This window comes from Mastigoproctus giganteus, chromosome 6 (genome assembly GCF_048544385.1).
Source record: "Mastigoproctus giganteus isolate SK-2022 chromosome 6, ASM4854438v1, whole genome shotgun sequence".
Classification (NCBI taxonomy): domain Eukaryota; kingdom Metazoa; phylum Arthropoda; class Arachnida; order Uropygi; family Thelyphonidae; genus Mastigoproctus; species Mastigoproctus giganteus.
This window is the reverse complement of record NC_143580.1, coordinates 154,448,931-154,471,755: the sequence shown is the minus strand read 5'-3', so window position 1 is coordinate 154,471,755 and position 22,825 is coordinate 154,448,931. Positions and strand designations below refer to the sequence as shown.

The window sequence follows — 22,825 nt, the reverse complement described above, 5'->3', positions numbered from 1 at the left end:
ATTTTATAATTTTAATTGGAAGAAATTATGAATTCACCCGGAAAAGTGATTTATGTCATTGTCTGTGATGATCCTCCCGTGATTTTTGGCCTTTTTTTGCTTGCACTCATCATGTATGCAGAGCTTTCACTAGCTGATAGAGAGACATTTCTTTGAGCAAGATGTTGGGAATGCAGTAAGTTAAATTAAACTCTCATCATACTGTCAGTTTTCAGTCATGATTGAGTTGCCGGGGAAGCAAGTTTATGCCCTAGAGCAAATTCATTCTGGGGGGTGAATTTGCTCCAAGGGGGTGAATTCATCAGCGATGCATGTTGCTGATGCTATGTTGAGTGACATGCATCTGAATCCACCCACAGAAAGGGATTAACCAGTACAGGAGTTAGTCTTAATTGGGAACTCGATTTTTAGGGAGATAGGAAATATATTGTGTAAGAAAGACAGATTACATAGAACCAGAATACAGTAAACCCCCGCTATTCGCGGGGGTTACGTTCCTGAGAAATGTCGCGAATACAGAGTTATGGCTCCCATAGTAATAAAGGGGTTCTGTTCCAAAGTATGAAATATATAAGAAAAACTAGTCTAAAATTTTGTCTATGTATGTATTATATGTACCTTCATAATATGACTATGTACATAGACAGTACATAGTGAAATGCAAGCATATGGCATCGAAATGAAAATAAGAAACAATTTAATATTAAATGTAATATTTATTAGAAATTTCAAACAAATCTTTCAAACCAGCGCCTTTGCTAGCAAAAAAAAACTTATCCCACCAGTGCTATCACCAGTTTCGCTAAAGTGTTGATAAAGGAGTTTTGCCTTTTCACGAATGATGAGTGAACTTAACGGAATTTTATTTTGAGTTCGGTCTTCTGTCCACAGATTTAAAGCCTTTTCCATTTTTTCTAATTTAACATCACGAGTTACAGAGCAAATTTTTGAAGCAATTAGCGCGTTTTCACGGACACTACGGCGGATTTTTTCTTCCGATTTTTTGATTGATCGTACCGTTGACTCATTGATTTTATAATGTTTTGCCACTGAGGAGACACTTTCACCATTAGAAATTTTGTCTAATAACTCAATTTTATTCGCTAATGTCATCCCCTTCTTTGATATTTTCACATTTCTCTTGTTATTCGTAGCCATATTTTTGTACGGGTTAGAAAGAACTTGTCCACAATAAAGTCACTTTTGCCCATTAACACACTCGAAAAAGTCTGTTTTACACTGCAAAAGGTAGATTTATCACTTTTGTAAGCATATCAATTTATAAATTGATAAATTTATTCAATTTATAAGCATATAAATTAAAAGCAAACGACGAAAACTTCCATTACAAGCGCATAGGCGCCTCCGTAGCCAGGTGGGAAGGAGCAGCAGTGCGTAGCACATGCTTCTTGATTAGACCGGGGTTTGAGCCCGTCACCACCAAATACGGAGGATGCGGAAAGGTCAGGGAATGATCACCGCATATCCCGGAGCAATATGGCCTTAGTTGCTAATGCTCCTGAAAACCAAATAACAACAACAACAAGCGCATAACACATACTGAACAAGAATTAGCGAAAAACATCCACGCTTGCGATTTTGTCACCCCTCTCCCCCTACCCACTGAGCGCTGTTTTGACTGGGAAAGATAATTTTAGCCAAGCCCATGTTTTATTATGCCGGATAATATTTACGGCGCTTTAAAATTCACATTTTTTTAAGGTTTCATTTTGTATTAAATCAGCGATTGCGAATACACGAAACCTCGAATACAGATACCGCGAATAGCAGGGGTTTACTGTATATCTACCAGGAACAAAAATTGATAATGTAACAAACAATTTATTAGATTATAGTGGGACTAGTGGGTGCATATAATACATATGGGAGACTAATGATTTACAGCATAAACTAAATAATAAATTGCTTACCATATTGTCAAAAATAGGACAAAATGTTCTTGTGTTTGCAATTCTGCTCAGACATCACAGGAGGGATTTTACGATGAAAGCATTGTGGATTAACTCTAGGCCTGAGGGACTCTACAAGGTTTATGGACGGAGGATATATTTTGTAAAGATGGTATTAACAGAAGAGGTGCAAGAGCTTTTGCTAATGCCATTGATGATTAATTAAGGGTTCAGGGAAATGGCTAGTTCCCTGAACCCATAATTCCCACTTATGAGGTTAAGGAAGTCGGCACAAGATCAACACTGGTCAGTGGCATGGGACAAAATTACATTTGCACCTTCTTTGAAAGTGCTTGTCTGCCACCATTAATAATTTTAAACACTGAAAAGGAAATAGAAGCAAAATCCTTCAGCAATCAAAGACCAAGTGGAAAAACACTTAGTAACTTAATAACTATAAGGGGTATATTAGGATTGTTAAAAGAAATAAAGTAAAAAACTTAATTTTTCTATACAGTAATAAGTATTGTAAAACAAATTAAGCGAATTCTAGTTTTTGATCTGGTCAAGTGATGCTGATGTGGTCAGGCTTACTGTGATGTGGTGCCACTCAGATATGAGACGAATTTCATTTCAGTGAATACCATGTATTAAGGAGAGGATAGGGAAGGATAGAGGGATGGAAGAGTGATGTTTTGATCATAAATTGCTTAACGTAACAAGAATCGTCCTTGAGTCTGATAAGTATGACAATCTCTAGATAATTTGAATGGGCTAGCAAGTACAACTGGCTCATGAGTGACTTCGACCCATTTCTTATAAACTGGAATATGTGGACTAGAAATAAAACAAGTTTTTGAACAAATTGAATGATTGTTACTTATCCCATAGTGTTCAAGAGTTACAAGGGGCTCTAATATCCTAGATCTAGTGCTCACTAAGGAGCCTAACTGTATCAAAAACTGGACAGTGGGATAACCAATAACAGGTGGCAGTGACCACAATACCATAAAATAAATTTTATCCAAAGAAACCTATGTGGTCAAAGGTAAAGGCAAAAGATTCAGTTTCAGCGAGGTGACTGTAATGGAATGAGATAATTCTTGAGCTCAGTTAACTGGATTGAGTACTATATGGTGTCAGATACAAATACACTATGAGAAATGTGCAAGGGATTTATAGTCATAAATGTATTCATATCAGTGGTCATATTCCATAAATTTAAGATACCAAAATGGAATGACAGGTGAGGGTAAGAGTTTGATTGAGCCAAAGAAACAAGCATGTGATGATTACAGACAATCATGTGATTCTGATTTGTTTGAACGTTATAAGAGAATATGTAACTAAATCACTGATGGGGTAATATGGGCAAAAGCTGATTATGAGAAAGCACTAGCAAAGAGAGCTAAGAACGTGGATAATGAGTTCTTCTGATATGTTAACACAAGAAAGAAGAGTAAGATATCTTAATCAGTTTCAGTGAAATTCCCTTAGAAATTTCAGCTGAAATGGTAGATGGGTTGAATAGATACTTCTCATCAGTGTTTAAGTCAGAAGCAGCTTGAAACTCTGGGGAATGTTAAGGTATCAGACTGCTGTAAAATAGGTGATATAATTATTTTAGATAAGTATTTGTTTGAAAAGATGCTGAAGGTAAAATCCAAACAAGTGATGCCACTTAATGTATTGGCAAGTTAGTTATTGTTGCTATGTCTACATGTCTGTCACTCTGACTTTCGTTCTTTTGCCCAGCTTCCCATCAGTTTTATTGGTCAGAGTTTTGTTTTTCACTGTTCATTTTATTTTAGCAATTTGAGCAATTTTTAAGAGGCTACTTAACTTTTATCATATGTTTCTTTATCCAGGGTTGTTGTTGAAAATTTTGTGAATTTGTGTTTGTGATTTATTATTTTCAATCAAAGCTGTTGATTGGTGGAGTTGGGTTTCTGATCCATAAAGATTTAAAAAACAACATTTTGGAATACAAAAGTACATCACCAAGGGTGACAAGAATAATACTCAAGATTTCTAAGAGGTACAAACTAAAGGTTATAATGATTTATGCACCAACATCGAGCCATGATGAAGAAGAGGTTGAAGAAATGTACACCGAAATTGAGTCTTCTAGATGAGCAGAAAACCCACTACACTATTATTATGGGGGACTTCAATGCTAAGGTTGGAAAAAGACAAAACAGTGCAGAAAAGGGAACTATAAGAAATTTTGGAATTGGTGAAAGTTCGTTATTGTTTGTTTGTTATTTGATTTTTAGTAGCATTAGCAACTAAGACCATATTTCTCTGTATTGGTGAAAGAAATGAAAGAGGTGAAAGACGTGTGGAATTTGCAGAATCTCAAGGATTGTCAGTAATGAACACTTTTTTTCAAGAAAAGGGTGAACAGAAAGTGGACATGGAAGAGTCCAAATGGATTAACAACTAATGAAATCGACTTCATCCTCACTAACAGAAGATATATTGTGAATGATGTTACCGTCCTGAATAAGGTAAATGTTGGAAGTGATCACAGAATGGTAAGATGTACACTTGATATAGATGTTGGAAAGGAAAGGAAAAAACTGAGTCCAGTAAATAATACAAAGGTCTTTGAGATAACAGAAGAGGAGAAAAGGCAGTATATACTGGAACTTAAGAACAAGTTTGAGCTTCTGCAGACTGCTCAGGACCAAGATATTGATGAGGAATATTACAACTTTCTGAAATTGATAAAGCCCAAGAAACATATAGGGAAAAAGAAATCCAAAGAAGAAAAAATTAGTCAAGAAACACTTATCATGAACCGAAGGCGACAAATGAAGAGCAAGATAAATACTGACAAGGAGAAAATTGAGTATACAGTCTGTCCTCGTATAGCACGATAGTTGCGTTCCTAGAAATCCTCGTGCAATGCAAAATCGTGCAATATAAACAACAGGCCCTATGGGAAAAGTAGGGTTAGGTGCCGACCACCCAAGATTGAACACACATTTGGAACCAAAACATTACCAAACACAATAAATAATCGGGTAATTTTAATCGTTATAAAATACTTACGTATTTTATAACGATTAAAATACGTAATAAAAATAATATTATATTATAATAAAGTATTTTTAGTATTTTTTTAATACTAAAAAAGTATTTTTTACGAATAAAATACGTATTTTATTCGTAAAAAATTTATTATATTAAATAAAATAGTCGTAATAAAATACGTATTTTATAATACGTAAGTCGTAATAAAATATTGCTAATGCTTTTCCTTCTATCGTAAGCACACTTGCTTTTTGTTTGATTTTCTATCCAAAGAGATGACAGGCGTTCCATCTCTTCCAAACCAACCGGGCTAGCCGAGTGGGTAAAGTACCTGCCCGGCAACCCAAAGGTCGTGGGTTCGATTCCCGCCTCGGGCTTGGATCAAAGTACTGCAAAAACCATTGTGAGGTGCAATATGGCCACAGAAGCTGATGTGTCAACAACTACCAAATCAAAAAAAAAAAAAAAAAAAAATCTCTTCCAATTCTTTGTGTCTTAATCTAATGGATTTTAATTACACTTTGAGTTGTTCCCGCTATGAAAGTTGTTTTTATTTTCTCCGCATTCTTTGTAATTCTCGGCGTTGCCTCATTTAGGTCTGTAGCACGTGCAATATCACATGGTCTTTCATTTCGCTCAAAGCGTTTCACAATTTCATATTTTTTCTCTATTGACAGAAGCGGACTGGCCATAAGCCTTACGGGGGAAACCACGGTGGGCCGGAGGCCGGTGTGATTTTGGCCATAAACCGTAGTATGAGGCCACTATAAATTTTCCCGGGTAAGAATTTTTGACCCAGTCCGCCTCTGTTTATCGATATTGCTTTTTTTTTTTTTCTCTCTGAATCTGCAGTGTCTTAGCCAGGACGCTTCCTTTTCACACCTTTTTAAGTATTTTACTAATTTTTAGGGAATAAAGCACAATTACAAAACGAGGAGGCACGCTTGATACACATAAACAAAGCTGTGCGCGTGTAGCAACTGAATAAATAACACCGTAAAGGCCGAGATACACTATTAATTAACACCTCGCATTTTACTAAAGCACATTTTTGGAGGTTACTACCATAAAACAATAAAAACAATTTCCAGTTGCCTTTCTGCTAGTGGAATCTGTTATAAACTGGTAGTAAACTCGATCTAATTGCATTTGCGATTATATCGATAGCTGGAATTGTGTTGGTTTTTACGTTATTATGGTGAAATGTGTTTCCCCTTCACTGATATAAAACACATAAATACATTTTCAGAATCTTCTTCATTCCTATCGTGTTGCGTTCAGTTGGGGTGATTCCGCGTTCGACTGCCATTTCTTGTAAACACAAAGGCGAATCGTGTATAAGCGAATTCGGTTCGTGTTATATAAGATAACGTTCCCCTATTTATAAATCGTGTATGATCGAATTCGTATAATGCAAACACGTGTTATACGAGGACCGACTGTACTGAGTTATGCAAAGCCATTAGAAAGAGACTCAGAGAGGACATAAGAAGATTTAACACAAGAAAAGTAGAACAAGCATCAAAGGAAAACAAAGGACTTAAATCAGCAGCCATGAGCAATAATACAGAAAGAAAAATGATACTGAAACTGAAGAATAGCAATAGTGTACCTATAAATAGCAGAGAAGGCATAATTCAAATAGCAGAAGACTACTATAGAGAATTATACAAGGAGCGAGGGAATGATGCCATCAATGGGGAAGATGGATCGCAAATTAGCAACACATATGACACCCGATATTCTTCCTGATGAGGTAGAACATTCATTGATGAAAATGAAGAATCAGAAAGCCCTTTGGGATGATGAAGTTACTATAGAGTTGTTAAAATTGGGAGGAAGAGACATAACACAAAAACTGGCAAGGCTCTTCACAAAGTGCATTAGAAAAGGTGTGACGCCTAAGCAGTGGAATAATGCAATCATAGTTTTGCTGCATAAGAAAGGAGATAAAATATGAAATTTTCCATACATTGTAAACAAGTGGCTAGGTGACCTGTCTATGATTTGTAGGACCTTTGCTGTAGGGAGAAGGACATCATTATTTCTCTTTACAAGGTGATGGTTAGACTGCATTTGAAATATTGTATTCTTTCTATGAAAACCACAGCTAAAAAAAGACAGAACTTATGGGAGGGGTTTCAGAGAAAGGCAACCAGATTGGTTGCCATTGTGCATTGGTAAAGCAATGCACATATGAAGAAGCTAGAAGATATGGATTGCAAATTTTCATAACCAGACATCTAAGGGGAGATCTAATTCAGGTATATAAGGCACTGAAGTGATTGGGTAAAATGAATGAGGAAGGTCTGTTTCCCCTCATGTGCAAGACATGATCTAGGGGACACAAATACAAAATTCTGGGAATAACAGAAGATTGGATCTTGTGAAGTTCACCTATGGGCAGCAAGTTGTTGAACATTGGAATAAGTTGCCTCCCATTGTTGTGAAGGTTGAGTTTAACTGAGTTTAAAGCAGAAATGGATGATTACCTTGTGGGAATGAGAATAGTATGAATATTCTGTTTTATTTGAATTATTTATTTTTCGCTAATGCAGAAAAAGTTTGTTTCCTTGTATTATTTGGACTTAATAATCATTGGTGACTGTTATGCATAAACCTTTTGATGGCTGGCTGTGTTTGTTCAAAAAAAAATTTATCTACTAGATACATTAAAAATTGTTAAACTAACAGGTTTTGATTAAACCTAATGTATGCAATTGTTAAAAATGTGAATTTAAAAGTGGGATATTTCTGCCAATTCTAGCAATGCACTATTGTCATTTGCTTTTGGAGCAGCTTGGATTGTTAATGTGCAGCAGCTGATGTAAATGTTTCGAGCACCAATACAAAGAATGTAGGATTTTCATTTTCACTAGTGAAAACAAAAAGTGCCAGCTTAAACAGCTAGAGTGCTAATAATAAAGAACACAGTTTTGTTTTCACAAGTATTAGCATTAGCAGAGGCATATGATGCAAGAAAGCAAGCTTATGCAGCATCAGCCAAAAAAAAAACACACTCCCATTTCACCCCCTCCGTTCATTCCAAATACCTGTCCAGCTCAGCCTTAAATTTATTTAGGCTAACTTCCACAACAAAGGATGGAAGTCTTTTCCACCAACCAACTACCTGCTGGCTGAAGTCAAACTTCTGCACATCTATCCTACATCTGTCTTTCCTCAATTTGAATTTATGCCTTCTCAGGTGATTATTCTGAGCAAGAGGAAGAATCCCATCAGCATTGAGCATACTCAAACCATTCAAGGCTTTATACACCTCAATCAGATCACCTCGCAGGTGCCTAGTCTCCAGACACTAATTTGCAAAACTTAAGCCTTTCTTCGTAAGAGCAATCCTTTGTGCCATTCACTAAGCTTGTTGCTCTTCTCTGTACTCGTTCCAACAACTCTACATCCTTCTTAAAATGAGGCCTCCAGACCTGTATACAGTACTCAAGGTGTGGCCTGACCATTGCCTTATACAAGGGGATAATCACCTCCTTATCCTTGCTAGAAAAATTCCTGTATATCATTGACAAGACACCATGAGCTACTCTTGCAGACCGTCTGCACTGCTCAGAAAACTTCATATCTGCCTGCACAATTACCCCCAGGTCCGTTTCGTTCTCTACCACTATCAGTGTAGTACCACAGAGTTGATATGTTACTCTGGGGTTACTGCTTCCCATATGTAGTACTTTACATTTGTCAATGTTAAACTTCATTTGCCACCTCTCAGCCCATCTGCTCAACCTTTCCAGACCCTGTTGCAGCAGCATAGTGTCAGTAGTGTACTTAACAACCCTGCCAACCTTCATATCATCTGCAAACTTGGACCTTAAGCGTGATATATCATCATCAATATCATTTATAAATACTGAAAACAATGGACCCAACGCTGAACCCCGAGGGACTCCACTAATAACATTAGTCCATGATGAGCAGTGTCCATTGATTACCACTCTATCTTCTCCCACTCAACCATCCCTTTATCCATAGCAGCAATTTGCCTCCAATGCCACACTGCTCCAATTTCTGCAGCAGTCTTCCATGTGCAACAGTGTCAAAAGCCTTTCTAAGATCCAAATATATGATATCAAAGTTATTCCCTGCATCTAGTTCCTTTGTGACCACATCATATTATCCAATCAAATTGATCAGGCAAGACTTTCCCTTAACAAAACCATGCTGTGTCCGAGGCTATAACTGAAGTCTTGTCTAGATGATCCTGCAGTGCTTCTTTAACCAGTGCCTCCATTAATTTTCCGGGAACAGAAGTTAAACTAACAGGTCTATAATTACTTGTGTTGCCCTTTGATCCTCCTTTGTGAATTGAGGTCACATTTGCACAGAAAGTACGACTATCTGCTGCTAATCTTATCACCTCAATTTTATGTAGAGCTGCTGGAACGAGTATAGAAAAGGCAACGAGTTTGGTGAGGGGAACAAAGGGTTTGTGTTATTAGAGTACTATCAAGAAAGGCTTAAGTTCTGCAAATTGCAGCTTCTGGAGACTAGTCCCATGCGAAGTGATCTTATTGAGGTGTATAAAGCCTTGAATGGTTTGAGCAAGCTCAGTGCTAATGGGATTCTTCCTCTTGCTCAGATTACTCATCTGAGGGGACATAAATTGAAATTGAGGGAAGACAATTGTAGAATAGATGTGTGGAAATTTACCTTTAGCCAGCTGGTGGTTGATAGTAGGAACAAACTTCCATCTGTATTACTGGAGGTCATCAACTTAAAATAAGTTCAAGGTAGAACTAGATAAAAACATTTGGAGTGAATGGATGGGTGAAATGGGAATTTTTTTTTTTTGGTTGATGCTGTATAAGCTTGCTTTCTTGCATCATATGCTGTACTAATGCTAAGTGTATATACAACATCAATCTACACTTAAAATATTGGCAACATTCAAGGTTCAGTTTTGAATCTTGTCTTCAGGCCACTTTAGAGGAGGCACTCACCTTAAGTATGGCTGCTTGAACTGGAACTACCTATAGTTCCACAATATTTAAGGCAAGTATTTCCTCCTCTAAGAGACCTGAAGACAGGATTCAATTGAACTTTGAAACATTACCATTATTTTAAGTGTAGATTGATGTGGTAATACAAAGGGTACTAGGAAAGTTTTGCAATACAGCTTTGTTTATTTAATTTTTTCAAAGTAATTTCCTCTACATTCAATACACCTCTCCATCCTCCGAAACCAATCTTTAAACCAGTTCTGCCAAGTTTCATTAGGGAGTAAAGCACACTCGTTGTCCCAAGCCCATAGAAGGTCCTCATCACTGGAAAACCGCCTCCCTTCTAGCTTCATTTTCACATGCGGGAACAGTGCAAAGTCGCAGGGAGCAAGGTCTGGACTGTAGGGAGGGTGCTCGAGAAGTTTCAGTCCTGTCGTGGTCAAATATTCGGTGCAGGCTTTGGCGCGGTGAGCGGGAGCATTTTCGTGATGGAGGTACCAGGTGTCCATTCTTGACTTTGGCCGCAGGTTCTTCATAGATCCAATGACTTTAGGCGGGCATTGTTCAGTATACCACTTAGCTGTGACTGTCTTCTGCGTGTCCAAAACGACACGTTACACAATTCCACTCGATTTGAAAAATACAGCTATCATTTTCTTCTTTACAGATCGGGATTTTCTGACAATTACAGGTGTGTCGTCATCATCAAAGACCCAAACTTTGTTTTGAGCCTTGGTCGGCAGATCGTAATAGTACAGCCAAGTCTCGTCACCTGTCACAATGTTGTTCACATACCGAGATTGTCCCTTATCAAACTTTTTTAACATCTCCCGGCACCAAGTCACACGTCGTGTCATCTGCTCTTCAGTCAGTTGATGCGGCACCCAGAGAGAACAAAGTTTCTTCACGTGCAAATGATCTTGCAGAATCGAACGAATTGCTGGTGCATTTAGGCCCAAAGTATCCTCTATCTCTTGGTAGGTCACTCGCCTGTTTTCGTCAAGCATTTTCCTCACAGCAGTAACGTTTTCCTCCGTAACTGACGTTCGTGGCCTTCCCGGCCTCTCAGAATCCTCCAGAGTGAAATTTCCCCTTTGGAATTCTCTATACCACCTGAATATCGTTGTACGATGTGGACAATCATCATCTAGTGGAAGAGTCATTTCTTCTAAGCACTGGTCTATGGTTAAACCACGCACAAAATTATACGGCAAAACTGTCCTTATCTCATTTCGTGACCATGATGCCATCGCAAGCACTTTACACTCTCACTGCTAATGAATAACTGAGCCCATCGAGTTGGCGCGGCGGCTACTATGCACGTATGAACATGTCTCAACATGCAGCAACAAGCAGCTTCCTGTGATTCATCGTTGCGTCATATTGCAAAATTTTCCTAGTACCCTTTGTATTTCAATAAATACATTTAAAAAAAATTCATATGGTTATGACAGTGTATAACAGTGTATTTAGTTGTCATTTAATCTATATGTATAACTGTTCTAAATTAATTTTCCGTTAGTCCAAAACAGTGTGATTTTCATCCCTATAATAGCATGTGTCAAGTTGCATCAGCGGTCCTGAGCCGGATATCATCATTCTTCTCTTTCTTGCTTTCTTGATGATTCCCTTCTACTTCTCTCTCTCTCTCTCTCTCTCTCTCTCTCTCTCTCTCTCTCTCTCTCTCAGGGTAACACTGTATTTTTTTTTTTGGCTGGTGCAGCATAAGCCTCAGGCTTCCTTGCACCTTAAGGCTAATAATAATAATAAAGTGGCATCTGTGCAAAAATATTTAATAAAAATTACATTATTGGTGCAGTTTAACACATTTGCTGCCTTTTATATTTGCAAGGGCCCTTTATGTGTGCCTTGGGATGCTTCTCTCAGGTGCTGAAACAAGTAGGCAGTGCTTCTTAGTAAATGGATTTCATTTGTGAAGAATCATCGCTGCAAGTAACTTCAGCATCTGTTGTTTATAGCATTTTAACATCAACAGTTGCACTTGAACAAGCTTAAAGTTGCTTGAATAGAATTCTATTTCAGTATTAGATAACATATTACAAAGAGCTCATTCAATGCTATCAGCTTCAGTATACTGTCTACCCCTGTTCCTTTTGTTTCATGTTGTCTCAGGCTGTGGATCCATTATAACAACCCTTTATGGTAACATTTTATAGGAAAACACTGTTTACACAAATTTTTATTAGTAGACACATACTGAGGATGATCTTCTTGTTTTTGATAAACTAAAGAATTAAAATTCAGCAAGCATAATCTTCAGAAAATTTCACCTTTTCTTTTGGAAAATACTAAGCGAGTAAAAAGAACTTCAATGTCAGCAAAGAATGTATGAAACTGAATGAAATATAGCTTTTATGGTGCTCTCTAGACTGCATTTGAAGCTAAGCAAAATTCCAGCTATACTGCAATAGTCCATGGTTCAATCAGTGTGCTGATATTGCTCAGTTATTCATTTCATGTGCCTTTCCTTTTACAGCACTCATTCATTGACTGCAATTGAATGGACACACATCTGGGTGAGGCACAAAATTTGCAGTTCATTTGGATGCTTTGGTTGTTCAGGCAGCAACTGTATTAAAGCATTATAATTTTTAATGTTAAGGCAAAAAGTTTTATAATTACATAATTTTACTTATTATATGATTCTCATTATAGGCTATGCTCATAATAATGGACTTTCATTGTAGCTGCACATCAGAAATACATGTAATTATACTGATTTTAGATTCTTTTTATTAGGTATCTTTAAGCATTGCACAGCTGCTCAACTACTTAGCACATTCTCCCATGGGTTCTTTATTAATGAATGACTTTCGAAGACAGCAGTTTGTATTGGTAAATGGAGATTTAAAATTGTCAGATGTGGATGATATGAGTATAGGAGATCCCACATGTCGCAGTAATCATTCTTGCAGTATTCACCATAATAAGCAAAACACCTCACTTACTGTGTCTTGTTATAAAGGCAGGTGTCATGGTTTTAATGAAAAACAAAACATCTTAAGAGCAGGGAGACATTTTATGAGCTTTATACTTCCACATGGTGCTCCTGTAAGATTACGTCCTTTGGTGGATCGTATTATTGATGCTTATGTAAAAACTGCTTGGGATGCCAGAAAAATTTTGCAGGAAACAAAAAAACTTGTAAATCTGTTTGTTAATGGAAAATACCGAAATATATCTAACATCAGATATCTCTCAGGTACGTAAAGTTTTATTTATCACCCTTCAGAGAGAGAGAGAGAGAGAGAGAGAGAGAGAGAGAGAGAGAGAGAGTGTGAACAGTTCCACCTCATCTTGATTTCTCTTGAAAAGTGAATGTGTGTGAATATTAGAGACATATATAATACTTCATATTCAAATATTATTTAATGCTTGAAAGTTAATATTTATACTTGTTGAGTTTTATTATTTTTTCATACTACATCAGTTACCATCCATAGATAAGTTAGGGCTTCAGCATTCTATCTCCCAATCAACTTCTTGTTAATAAGTTGATTAACAAGGGCATACGTTGATTACATTAAGGCTGTCTTGATCAAATTAATCTTGTTTTATACAAGGATGTAGTCATTGCTTATCTTTCTGTTACATATTTAGCAGCCACAATTTGAAAACTTTAAAGATCCTATCACTGTGCATCAAATTAAGTTTATAAATTAAAATGTAGATTTTGAATAATTTATTTTATTAAGCTTTAAAGTGTATTTTTTTTTTTTTTTTTCCCCTTTTTAATAATATCACCAATTTAAAAATACGGGATGAATGAGAGTGTGCATTGATAAGTGAACTGTGGAGTAAATGCCATGCTTAGTGAATGAATAACCGTTATTTGCAAATGTTTTGCAAATAACTTCTACCTTATACAAAGGGATAATTACCTCATGAGCTGCTCTGGCAGCCTGTCTGCACTGCTCAGAAAACTTCATATCTGACTGCACAATCGCCCCCAGGTCCCTTTCATTCTTCACTACCCTGAGTGTAGCACCACATAGCTGGTACATTACTCTGGGGTTGCTGCTATCCATATGCAGCACTTTGCATTTGTTAATGTTAAACTTCAGTTGCCACCTCTCAGCCCATCTGCCTAACTTTTTTAGATCCTGTTGTAGTATCATACTGTCATTAACAGTCCTGCCAACCTTTGTATTGTCTGCAAACTTGGACGTTAAGCTGTTATACCTTCATCAATGTCATTGATAAATATAGAAAACAACAATGTGTCCAACACCAAATCCTAAAGGACTTCACTAATAACATTAGTCCACGAAAAGCAGTGATTACCACTCTCTGCCTTCTTCCACTCAGCCATCCCTTTATCCATAGCAGCAGCTTATCCTTAATGCCATACTGCTCCAATTTATACAGCAATCGTCCATGTGCAACAGTATCAAAAGCTTTTCTGAAATCCAAGTATATGATATTAAAATTATTTTTTCCATCCAGTTCCTTTGTGATCGCATTGTAGTATCTAGTCAAATTGGTCAGACAAGGCCAGAATATGTTTATTTACTAACATATCAGTAACTGGACACTCTTTCACACCACACTTTCTATATTCAAAAAAAGTGTAGCCAGGCACAAAGACTCAAATCTGCTAACTTATTATTTGAAACCATCAGCTGCAAAATTTCTGATTCTCTTCTTAAACTTTCATGATTTGGTGGAGTTCCTACCAAAGTATCACCCATGCCTCCCTTAATATCTCAAAAGATGTCATTTCTGAATGGTACCTTTTAACCATTTTGCCTTTGGGAGGAGATTTTTCAGATAATTACATGACCAGAAAGTTACACAACCAAAACAATTCAATGCATATTAAAAAACATAAGCTTTTGCTAAAACTTAATGACAAGCAAAAAGATTAATGCTGTAAAAAAAGGTGAACTTCTTCCTACATGTAGTATCATTCTAACTGTCTCTATACCAAACTATCCATCAGTAAAACCTGGATACTTAACCTTTGTATGTGTAACCCTATATGATGGCACACAAGCATTAGAAAATTGAAAACTCCTAAACTGTCTGCCAAGGAGATTGTGTGCCCAAACTGTATAGATAGGATGAATGTTACTCCTATCTTAATACCACCTACTGCTCACTGAGCTTGTGTAACACTGGGCCAAATGGAAATCCAGATTACATTAGAAAGAAATCAACTAATTCCTTCCCTGTGGATGCCACTGAGAGTTATCGCAAGATGAATCTATTCTAGAACTGCATGTCCAATCTTCCTTGGACTTGGCACATCATGGCCTTAGTCGTCCTTGCACCATAAAAACCCAAATCAAATCAAACCAAACCAATCTTCCTGAAAAAAAGGAAAAAATGAAAATCGATCATCGTAAGCAAATAACCTCTAAAAAGGATAGATTCAGTTTCCAATTTTAAATCTAAACGATGAAAACATAGTCTGATGGAATCACAGGGGCAAGTGGTTGACATCTGTGAGCTAATCAGTCATTATTCTGTGGGCATGTGCTTTCATCAAGAGACATTTAACCCCTCAAGTATCTCTCCCAATTAAAATTTATGTTCTTTTTTTTTTTTTTTTTGAAAAGCTAGATTTGTTACCAATAATGCTCATGCAGGGGGTAGCCATACTCTTAATATTGAATCTTAGGCTATGGCTACCCTTTGCAATGGCATCCCTTGTAAATGCATTCCTCTTCAAACCTCCTTAGAAGCCATTGTGATTCGTATAGTGATTGGCATTGCTCTAACACTTGTTTTGATTTGTCTTCCATCAAGCCATCCATTCGTGTATAATTCAGGAACTGGAAGAATTGTTATGTAACTGCCATCTCCTTTCTGTTTATTAGGAGACTTTAATAGACATCTGTTATTGGGTTCTCCCATATCAGATGGGAGAACCCATTTGGACAGCTCATTGAAATGTTACTTGATGGAGACTGAATTTAATATTATTGAATATTGGCTAACTCACTTATATCCATTTTCCTACTTGGTCGATATTTGTTCTATCTGCTCTCTAATCCTCTTCTTGAGTTTTGAGTAGATAGTACTTGACAATCCTCTCAACATCAGTCACTATCCTTTAATGTATAGAATTCAAACCCCCCACTCCATAAAAACAAAAACCTGAACAAATGGAAATTTTTCAAAGCAGATGGACGAAATATACTAACCATGTCACCTGTGACGACTACATCATTGAGCCCTATTCTCATACCATTACTGAGCCCATCAACTCCAATACTAACATTTTACGGTTTCAAATAAGAAACCATAGACATATCAGTCACTGATGTTCCATTCTATGGGCATGTGCAAACTGTGGGACCGTTTCCACAGTTTGTGTAGGTGTTGCTTAAGGTCGAAGGTTGAATTGCTTCTTCAGGTCGTGGGACCACCATGCTTTAGAGCAGTGGTTTTCGACCTTTTTTTAATAACAGCATCCCTAAGTAATTTATTTTATTTTGTGTCACCCCTGCTCAATTTTCTGCCTGTTAGATCCGATTCTGCCTGCCTGCCCGCCCGCTATAGAGAATTATATACTATAGAGAATTATACAAGGAACAAGGGAATGATGCCAGCAGTGGGGAAGATGGATCGCAAATTCGTAACACATACAACATTCCCGATATCCTTTATGAGGAGGTAGAACATGCATTGAAGAAAATGAAGAATCAGAAAACCCCGGGGGAAGATGAAGTTACTATAGAGTTGTTAAAATTGGGAGGAAGAGACATGACACAAAAACTGGCAAGACTTTTCACAAAATGCATTAGAAAAGGTGTGGAATAATGCAATCATAGTTTTGCTACACAAGAAAGGAGATAAATCAGAAATTGGTAATTATACACCAATTAGCTTGTTATCTTATCCCACATCTACAAGTTGTTAACAAGGGTCATTACTAACAGATTAGAAAGAATACTTGATGAGAATCAACTGAAAGAGCAAGCTGGCTTTAGGACAGGATTCTCAACTATGGATCACCTTCACGTAATATCACAGCTAATGGAGAAAGCAAATAAATATAAAACACCATTATGCATGGCATTTGTGGATTATGAAAAGGCATTTGACTCCATACATCATAAGGCAATTGTTTCGGGCACTGGAAAGACAAGGCATAGATACCCCATATATTATGATTTTGAAGAAAATATATGAGAATGCCACCTCCTTTATTAGACTAGACAAAGACAGTAGCAAATTTAAAATTAAGAAAGGAGTTGGATAAGGAGACAATATCTCTGAAGTTGTTTACTGCTGCCCTTGAGGAAGCTTTCAGAAGATTAGACTGGTCACAGAAAGGAATCAATGTGAATGGAGAGCACCTAAACCATTTACGATTTGCAAATGACATTGTGGTCATAAGCCATGATCCCAAAGAATTATAGAAAAATCTTAATCAGTTATGCAGAGGTTTTTTTTTTTTTTAGGAGCATTAGCAACTAAGGCCATATTGCTCTGGGGATATGCAGTGGTCATTCCCTGACCTTTCCGCATCCTCCGTATTTGGTGGTCACGGGTTTGAACCTCAGTCTAATTAAGAAGTGTGTGCTACGCACTGCTGCTCCTGCCCACCTGGCTACGGAGGTGCCTATCAGAGTAGTAAGGATTTCGGACTAAAGGTGAATATGGCTAAAACAAAAGTAATGATTAACAAGTATGCCACAGAAAGGGATATAATGATTGAAGGAGCAGTAATTGAAAAGGTGGAGTCATATACTTATCTGGTACAAGTGATTAGCTGTAATAATGACATGACTTATGGAAGTGAAACTTGGGCACTCACCAAAAGAATGGAAGAGAACCTGAGAACTACACAGCAAAGAATGGAACGAATTATATTGGGAATGAGACTATTAGATAAGAAGGGAAACGTATGGATTAGGCAGCAAACTCAAGTAAAGGACATTCTTATCAAAACTAAAGAACTAAAATGGTCTTGGGCAGGACACAGCTCAAAGATGTGATGACAGATGGACTAAGAAAATAACAGAAGGTAATAAATGGATGGCCATTGCACAAAACAGAAGGAACTGGAAAGTTGCTGGAGAGGCTTTCATCCTGCAGTGGATTGAAAATGGCTGATGATGAATACCTTCATGAATATTATTGATAAATACAGAAGACAACAATGGGTCCAACATGGACCCCTGGAGAACTCCACTAATAACATTAGTCCACATAGAACAGTGTCCTTTTATTACCACTCTCTGTCTTCTCCCACTCAAGGCGCTTCTGTAGCCAGGTGGGAAGGAGCAGCAGTGCGTAGCACACGATTCTTGATTAGACCAGGGTTCGAGCCCGTCACCACCAAATATGGAGGATGCGGAAAGGTCAGGGAATAACCACCGCATATCCCGGAGCAATATGGCCTTAGTTGCTAATGCTCCTAAAAACCAAAATAACAACAATCTCCCACTCAACCATCCTTTTATCCATTGTAGCAATTTGCTCTTAATGCCATAGTGCTCCAACTTGTACAGAAGTCTTCCATGTGCAACAGTATAAGAAGTTTAGAAGATATAAAACTGAATTATCCTGCTGCATCTTTTAAAACTTCCATTTTATTTCTTCAGTAGAATCCTCCTATTGCCATATGAGGGCAATTCCTAATTTTTGTATGTGTAAACTGATATATTTAAAGCGTGGTAAAATAGTTCATTGTAACTGAATTTTTTTTTTCAGAACTATTTCACTGAAATGAGATTTATAAAACATTATTACTATGGAAAGTCAACAGTGGACCTGGAAAAAAAATTTTATATTACCATATTTTGTGTTATCACATTGATTTAATCATAAATAGGTTTAAAATCTTTGATCAAATAGAACACATTACAAATCTGCTTTTGATGATAGGCATGAAAAGTAGATGACAAATGCAAGAAAAGTAGATGACAAACGCAAGAAAAGTAGAGGTATATGTATTAAAGGAAGACATCGGGAATTCAGCTATACCAGGATGCCTATGTGTGCTTGTTTATGATGATATGCTGATGCATATTACTAATGAATGCTTGCTATATTTAGGAATATGGTAAATTTGCAAGCACTCATAACACTTCTTGCCAAAATTAATCTCTTCAAGAAACAGACTAGCCATACACTGCCACAGTTGACAGAGACAAAGAAACAAAAGTGACTACCAATTTAAGTCACCTGCCTAAAAACAGCTTTACACTTGCCTTTTCTAGCCAAGCATAAGGCTGTTTTTAGTCAATGAATTCATTGTTAAAGTTTGTGTAATAATAACTACTAATAAATGAACATTGTCATCATCATCTTTAATTGGAAGGTATACAATTCTCCTTTTCAGCCACCAAATTTGTTAGATGGTAGGCATTCTCAATATCTTCCTTTATTGCATACACTTGCTAATCCACTTTTCATCAGTAACAGGGACATTATTGGTTAGTTTTTTTAAGGAAATTTCACAATATTTTGGATTGATAAATAATACAGAGCTCTGTAATACTCACCTTCCCAATAATGGAACTAAAATGAAGCAACCTTCAATTTGAAGGCTGCTTCATTTTAGTTTTCATTTTCTCTTCTGAAATAAAAACAAAATTGCACAAGTAGGGCATAGGCATAGTTTGTACATAGCACTGAGCACACTAAGTATGCTACTAAGTGCATTTATATGCACTTAGTCTGCAGCATTGGGATAATTAAGTCTGCTACTAATGTGCATCAGTCTCAATATTGTGGAGGCTCTTCGTAATGAGATGCATTGAAAAAGTGCACTATGCACTGTTCCAATGGAGAGATATTAACAATAGGATAAAATTTGGAAACACTGATAACTGCATTTGTAGATACTAAGGATCTCACTACTCTCTTTTTTTGTGTCCAGTTTAAACAAAAAAAAAGAGGTTGAGAATGGCCACGAGAGAAATGCTTCCATTGGAGTAGAGACATCAACAAAGTTGTGATCTGATGTGCCTAGAAGACTTCACCTCAACCATGTACTTGGAAAGTTTTTTGTTAGAAAAAGATCGAGTGTTGGCTGTGTGGTTAGTGTTGCACATAAAAGACTCCTGGAGAAATTTGGCATTAAGGGCAAGTTACTGCTATGGATAAAGGAATGGTTAAGTGGAAGAAGACAGTTGTTATCAATGGGCACTACTCTTCATTAATGTTATTAGTGGAGTCCCCCAGGGTTTGGCGTTGGGCCCATTGTTGTTTTCTATATTTATCAATGATATTGATGAAGGTATATCAGGCTTAATGCATAAGTTTGCAGATGATACAAAGGTTGGCAGGTGGTTAACGACAGTAATCAGGTTGAGGTACTGCAATAAGATCTAGGAAAATTGGGTCAATGGGCTGAGAAATGGCAGTTGAAGTTTAACATTGACAAATGCAAAGTACTTGCATATGGGGAGCAGTAATCCCAAAGTAACTTATCAACTGTGTGGTATGATGGGGTAGTGAAAAATGAAAAAGACCTGGGGGTAATTGTGTAGTCAGATATGAAACTCTCTGAGCAATGCAGATATGCTGCCAGAACAGCTCATGGGGGGGTTTTGTCAATGATATACAGAAACTTTGATAGCAAGGATAAGGAATTGCTTATCCCTTTGTACATGGCCATGGTTAGGCTACATCTTAAGTAATGTATTCAAGTCTGGAGGCCTCACTTTAGAAGAATGTAGAACTGCTGGAATGGGTGCAGAGAAGGGCAACCAGATTGATAAAGGGAACAAAAGGATGCTCTAAAAAGGCTTTAGTTTTGCAGATTGCAGTGTCTGGAGACTAGGCACCTTTAGGGTGATCTGATTGAGATGTTTAAGGCCTTGAATGGATTGAGTAAGCTGAATGTTAATGGCATTCTTCTTGCTGAGGTTACATGAAGGGGAATAAATTCAAGTTGAGGAAGGAGGATAGTTGCAAGATAGATGTGCAGAAGTTTGCCTTCAGCCAGCAGGTTGTTAATTTTTGGAACAGGTTTGTTGTGGAATTGGATGGTTTGAATAAATTCAAGGAAGAACTAGGCAAATTCTTGAAAGGTATAAATAAGTGAAGTGTGTAAGTTTTTCTCCCCCAGCTGATGCTATATAAGCTTGCTTTTTCTTGACCATTTGCCAATGCTACTACTATAATAAATGAATAGGTTTTCAAGTAGCCATCTGTTCGATATAACTTCTACTCAAGCCAGATGTCTTTTATATATATATATAGAGAGAGAGAGACTGAGACTGACTTGCCTTCGTTCATCAACTTTTTGTTTAATGAAAGATCTAAATGGACATACCCTCTGGGAAAATAATGATAACAGCAAAAGATTCGAAAAATCATGCAAAAGTAGTAGACCACCACAACCATCTTTCTACTGAATAATGTGCACGCACACACATTTTCACATTTTTATTTCCTTTTGCTTCTTCAAGGTTTCTTGGAATGTCATTGAAAACCCCTGTAACTGTGATCGCTATCCATTAGTAATCACATGGATTGATAAACTTCCTTGCAACACCAGGAGAAATCCATAGAAAATAAAGCAAAAAAAAGCTTCAACAGATGGCAGTCTTTAACCCATAAGTTATAAAAGAAAAATCAGTTGAGACATGAAAATTCATCAGAGATAACCTCATTGAAGCAGCAAAGCAGGCAGTTTCATAAACCCAAACCTGTTTTCCAATACATGTGAAGTCTTGATGGATAGAGAAATGTACAAATAAACAGTCTTAAAAATAAATTGTGGACATTTCTCTGGAGATATCCTTAACAGACAGTCAGGGAAGAAACGTAAACAAGAAAAGAAAACAAGGGCTATAGTTAGATATACTCAAAAACAGGGGATACAATTCTGCTCCTCCTTTAAGAGAACTGCAAGTACTCAGTAGTATAGGGAATAAAATACACAAAATGAGTGAGCAATATAGAAACAGCCAGAAATAACTCCATGGCCTTACTATGTAGCTCTCAGAATTGAACATTCAGATAACTTTTTTTTTTCTTATTTTGGTTCCTAGATTATACCCCAGAATTCTTTGCATAGACTTTAAAACACACTTTATATATATATATATATATATATATATATATATATATCTCATTAAATTTATAAAATAACTTATAATATTGATTATGCACCTATAAAATTACATAAAGAAAAACTATAAAGAATAACACAGGAATTGCATTAATCCAAACCAAACCTCCAATAATCAAAATCCAGTTATGGATTATTATTTTATTTATTTTTTTTTTTTTCAGTAATTTAAAAATGAAATTTGTTTTCTAAATGACTACCTAAAAATTGATATGTGCCTGTTATTGCTTCTGCTCTGCTGCAGTGGTGGTAAGCATTCACATGTTGCATGCACAATGAAATGCTGCACAGACAGTCTGGTATGGTAAATGGTACCTCGTGTACTGTTTCATCACATTGTGGAGTGTATGCTACTGTTTGTCAAATCAGGTGATGGGGAAGCCCATGTTATTAAGTATTTATATTTTAGTGACAGGTGACATGTTTTTCTTTGTTATGATTGTATACTTTTGTGTATAAAAACTTGAGTGTATTTCTAAAAATCATTTTTGCAGAGTATAAAGTAGTACAAAATGCAGACTTACCTGGCCTTTATGACTATCGTTGTCAGTTGACTCTCTCAGGATACGGGTGCACACTATCAGTGTTTGATGCAGAAGAAGCTGCATCATTATGTTCTAATGATCCTGATTGTAAAGCATTTGTATTTACAAGCCATTCAACATGGACAGGTGAGCTGGATTTCTGATATTCACTTTGAATAGTGATTCATTTAAAAAGTATGGCATATATTACTTATTTAAATGTAGATTTATATGAAATTATATGTGATTTATATGAAATGGGGAAAGGAATTATTTAAGAATTATACAAAGAAATGGCTTCTTCCTGTAAAATTTACTTTAGCA

General features: G+C 36.7%; 1 protein-coding gene across 1 annotated transcript in view; it reads left to right on the top strand.

The window, feature by feature from the left end:
• The window catches only part of LOC150084666 (extracellular tyrosine-protein kinase PKDCC-like), a 78,365-nt gene that overhangs the window by 43,226 nt on the left and 12,314 nt on the right, over nucleotides 1-22,825 (top strand). Inside the window, exons 3-4 of the mRNA XM_090375407.1 lie at nucleotides 12,677-13,139; nucleotides 22,472-22,648. Coding sequence (XP_090231533.1) covers nucleotides 12,677-13,139; nucleotides 22,472-22,648 — 640 coding nt within the window. The remainder of the gene's footprint in view (nucleotides 1-12,676; nucleotides 13,140-22,471; nucleotides 22,649-22,825) is intronic.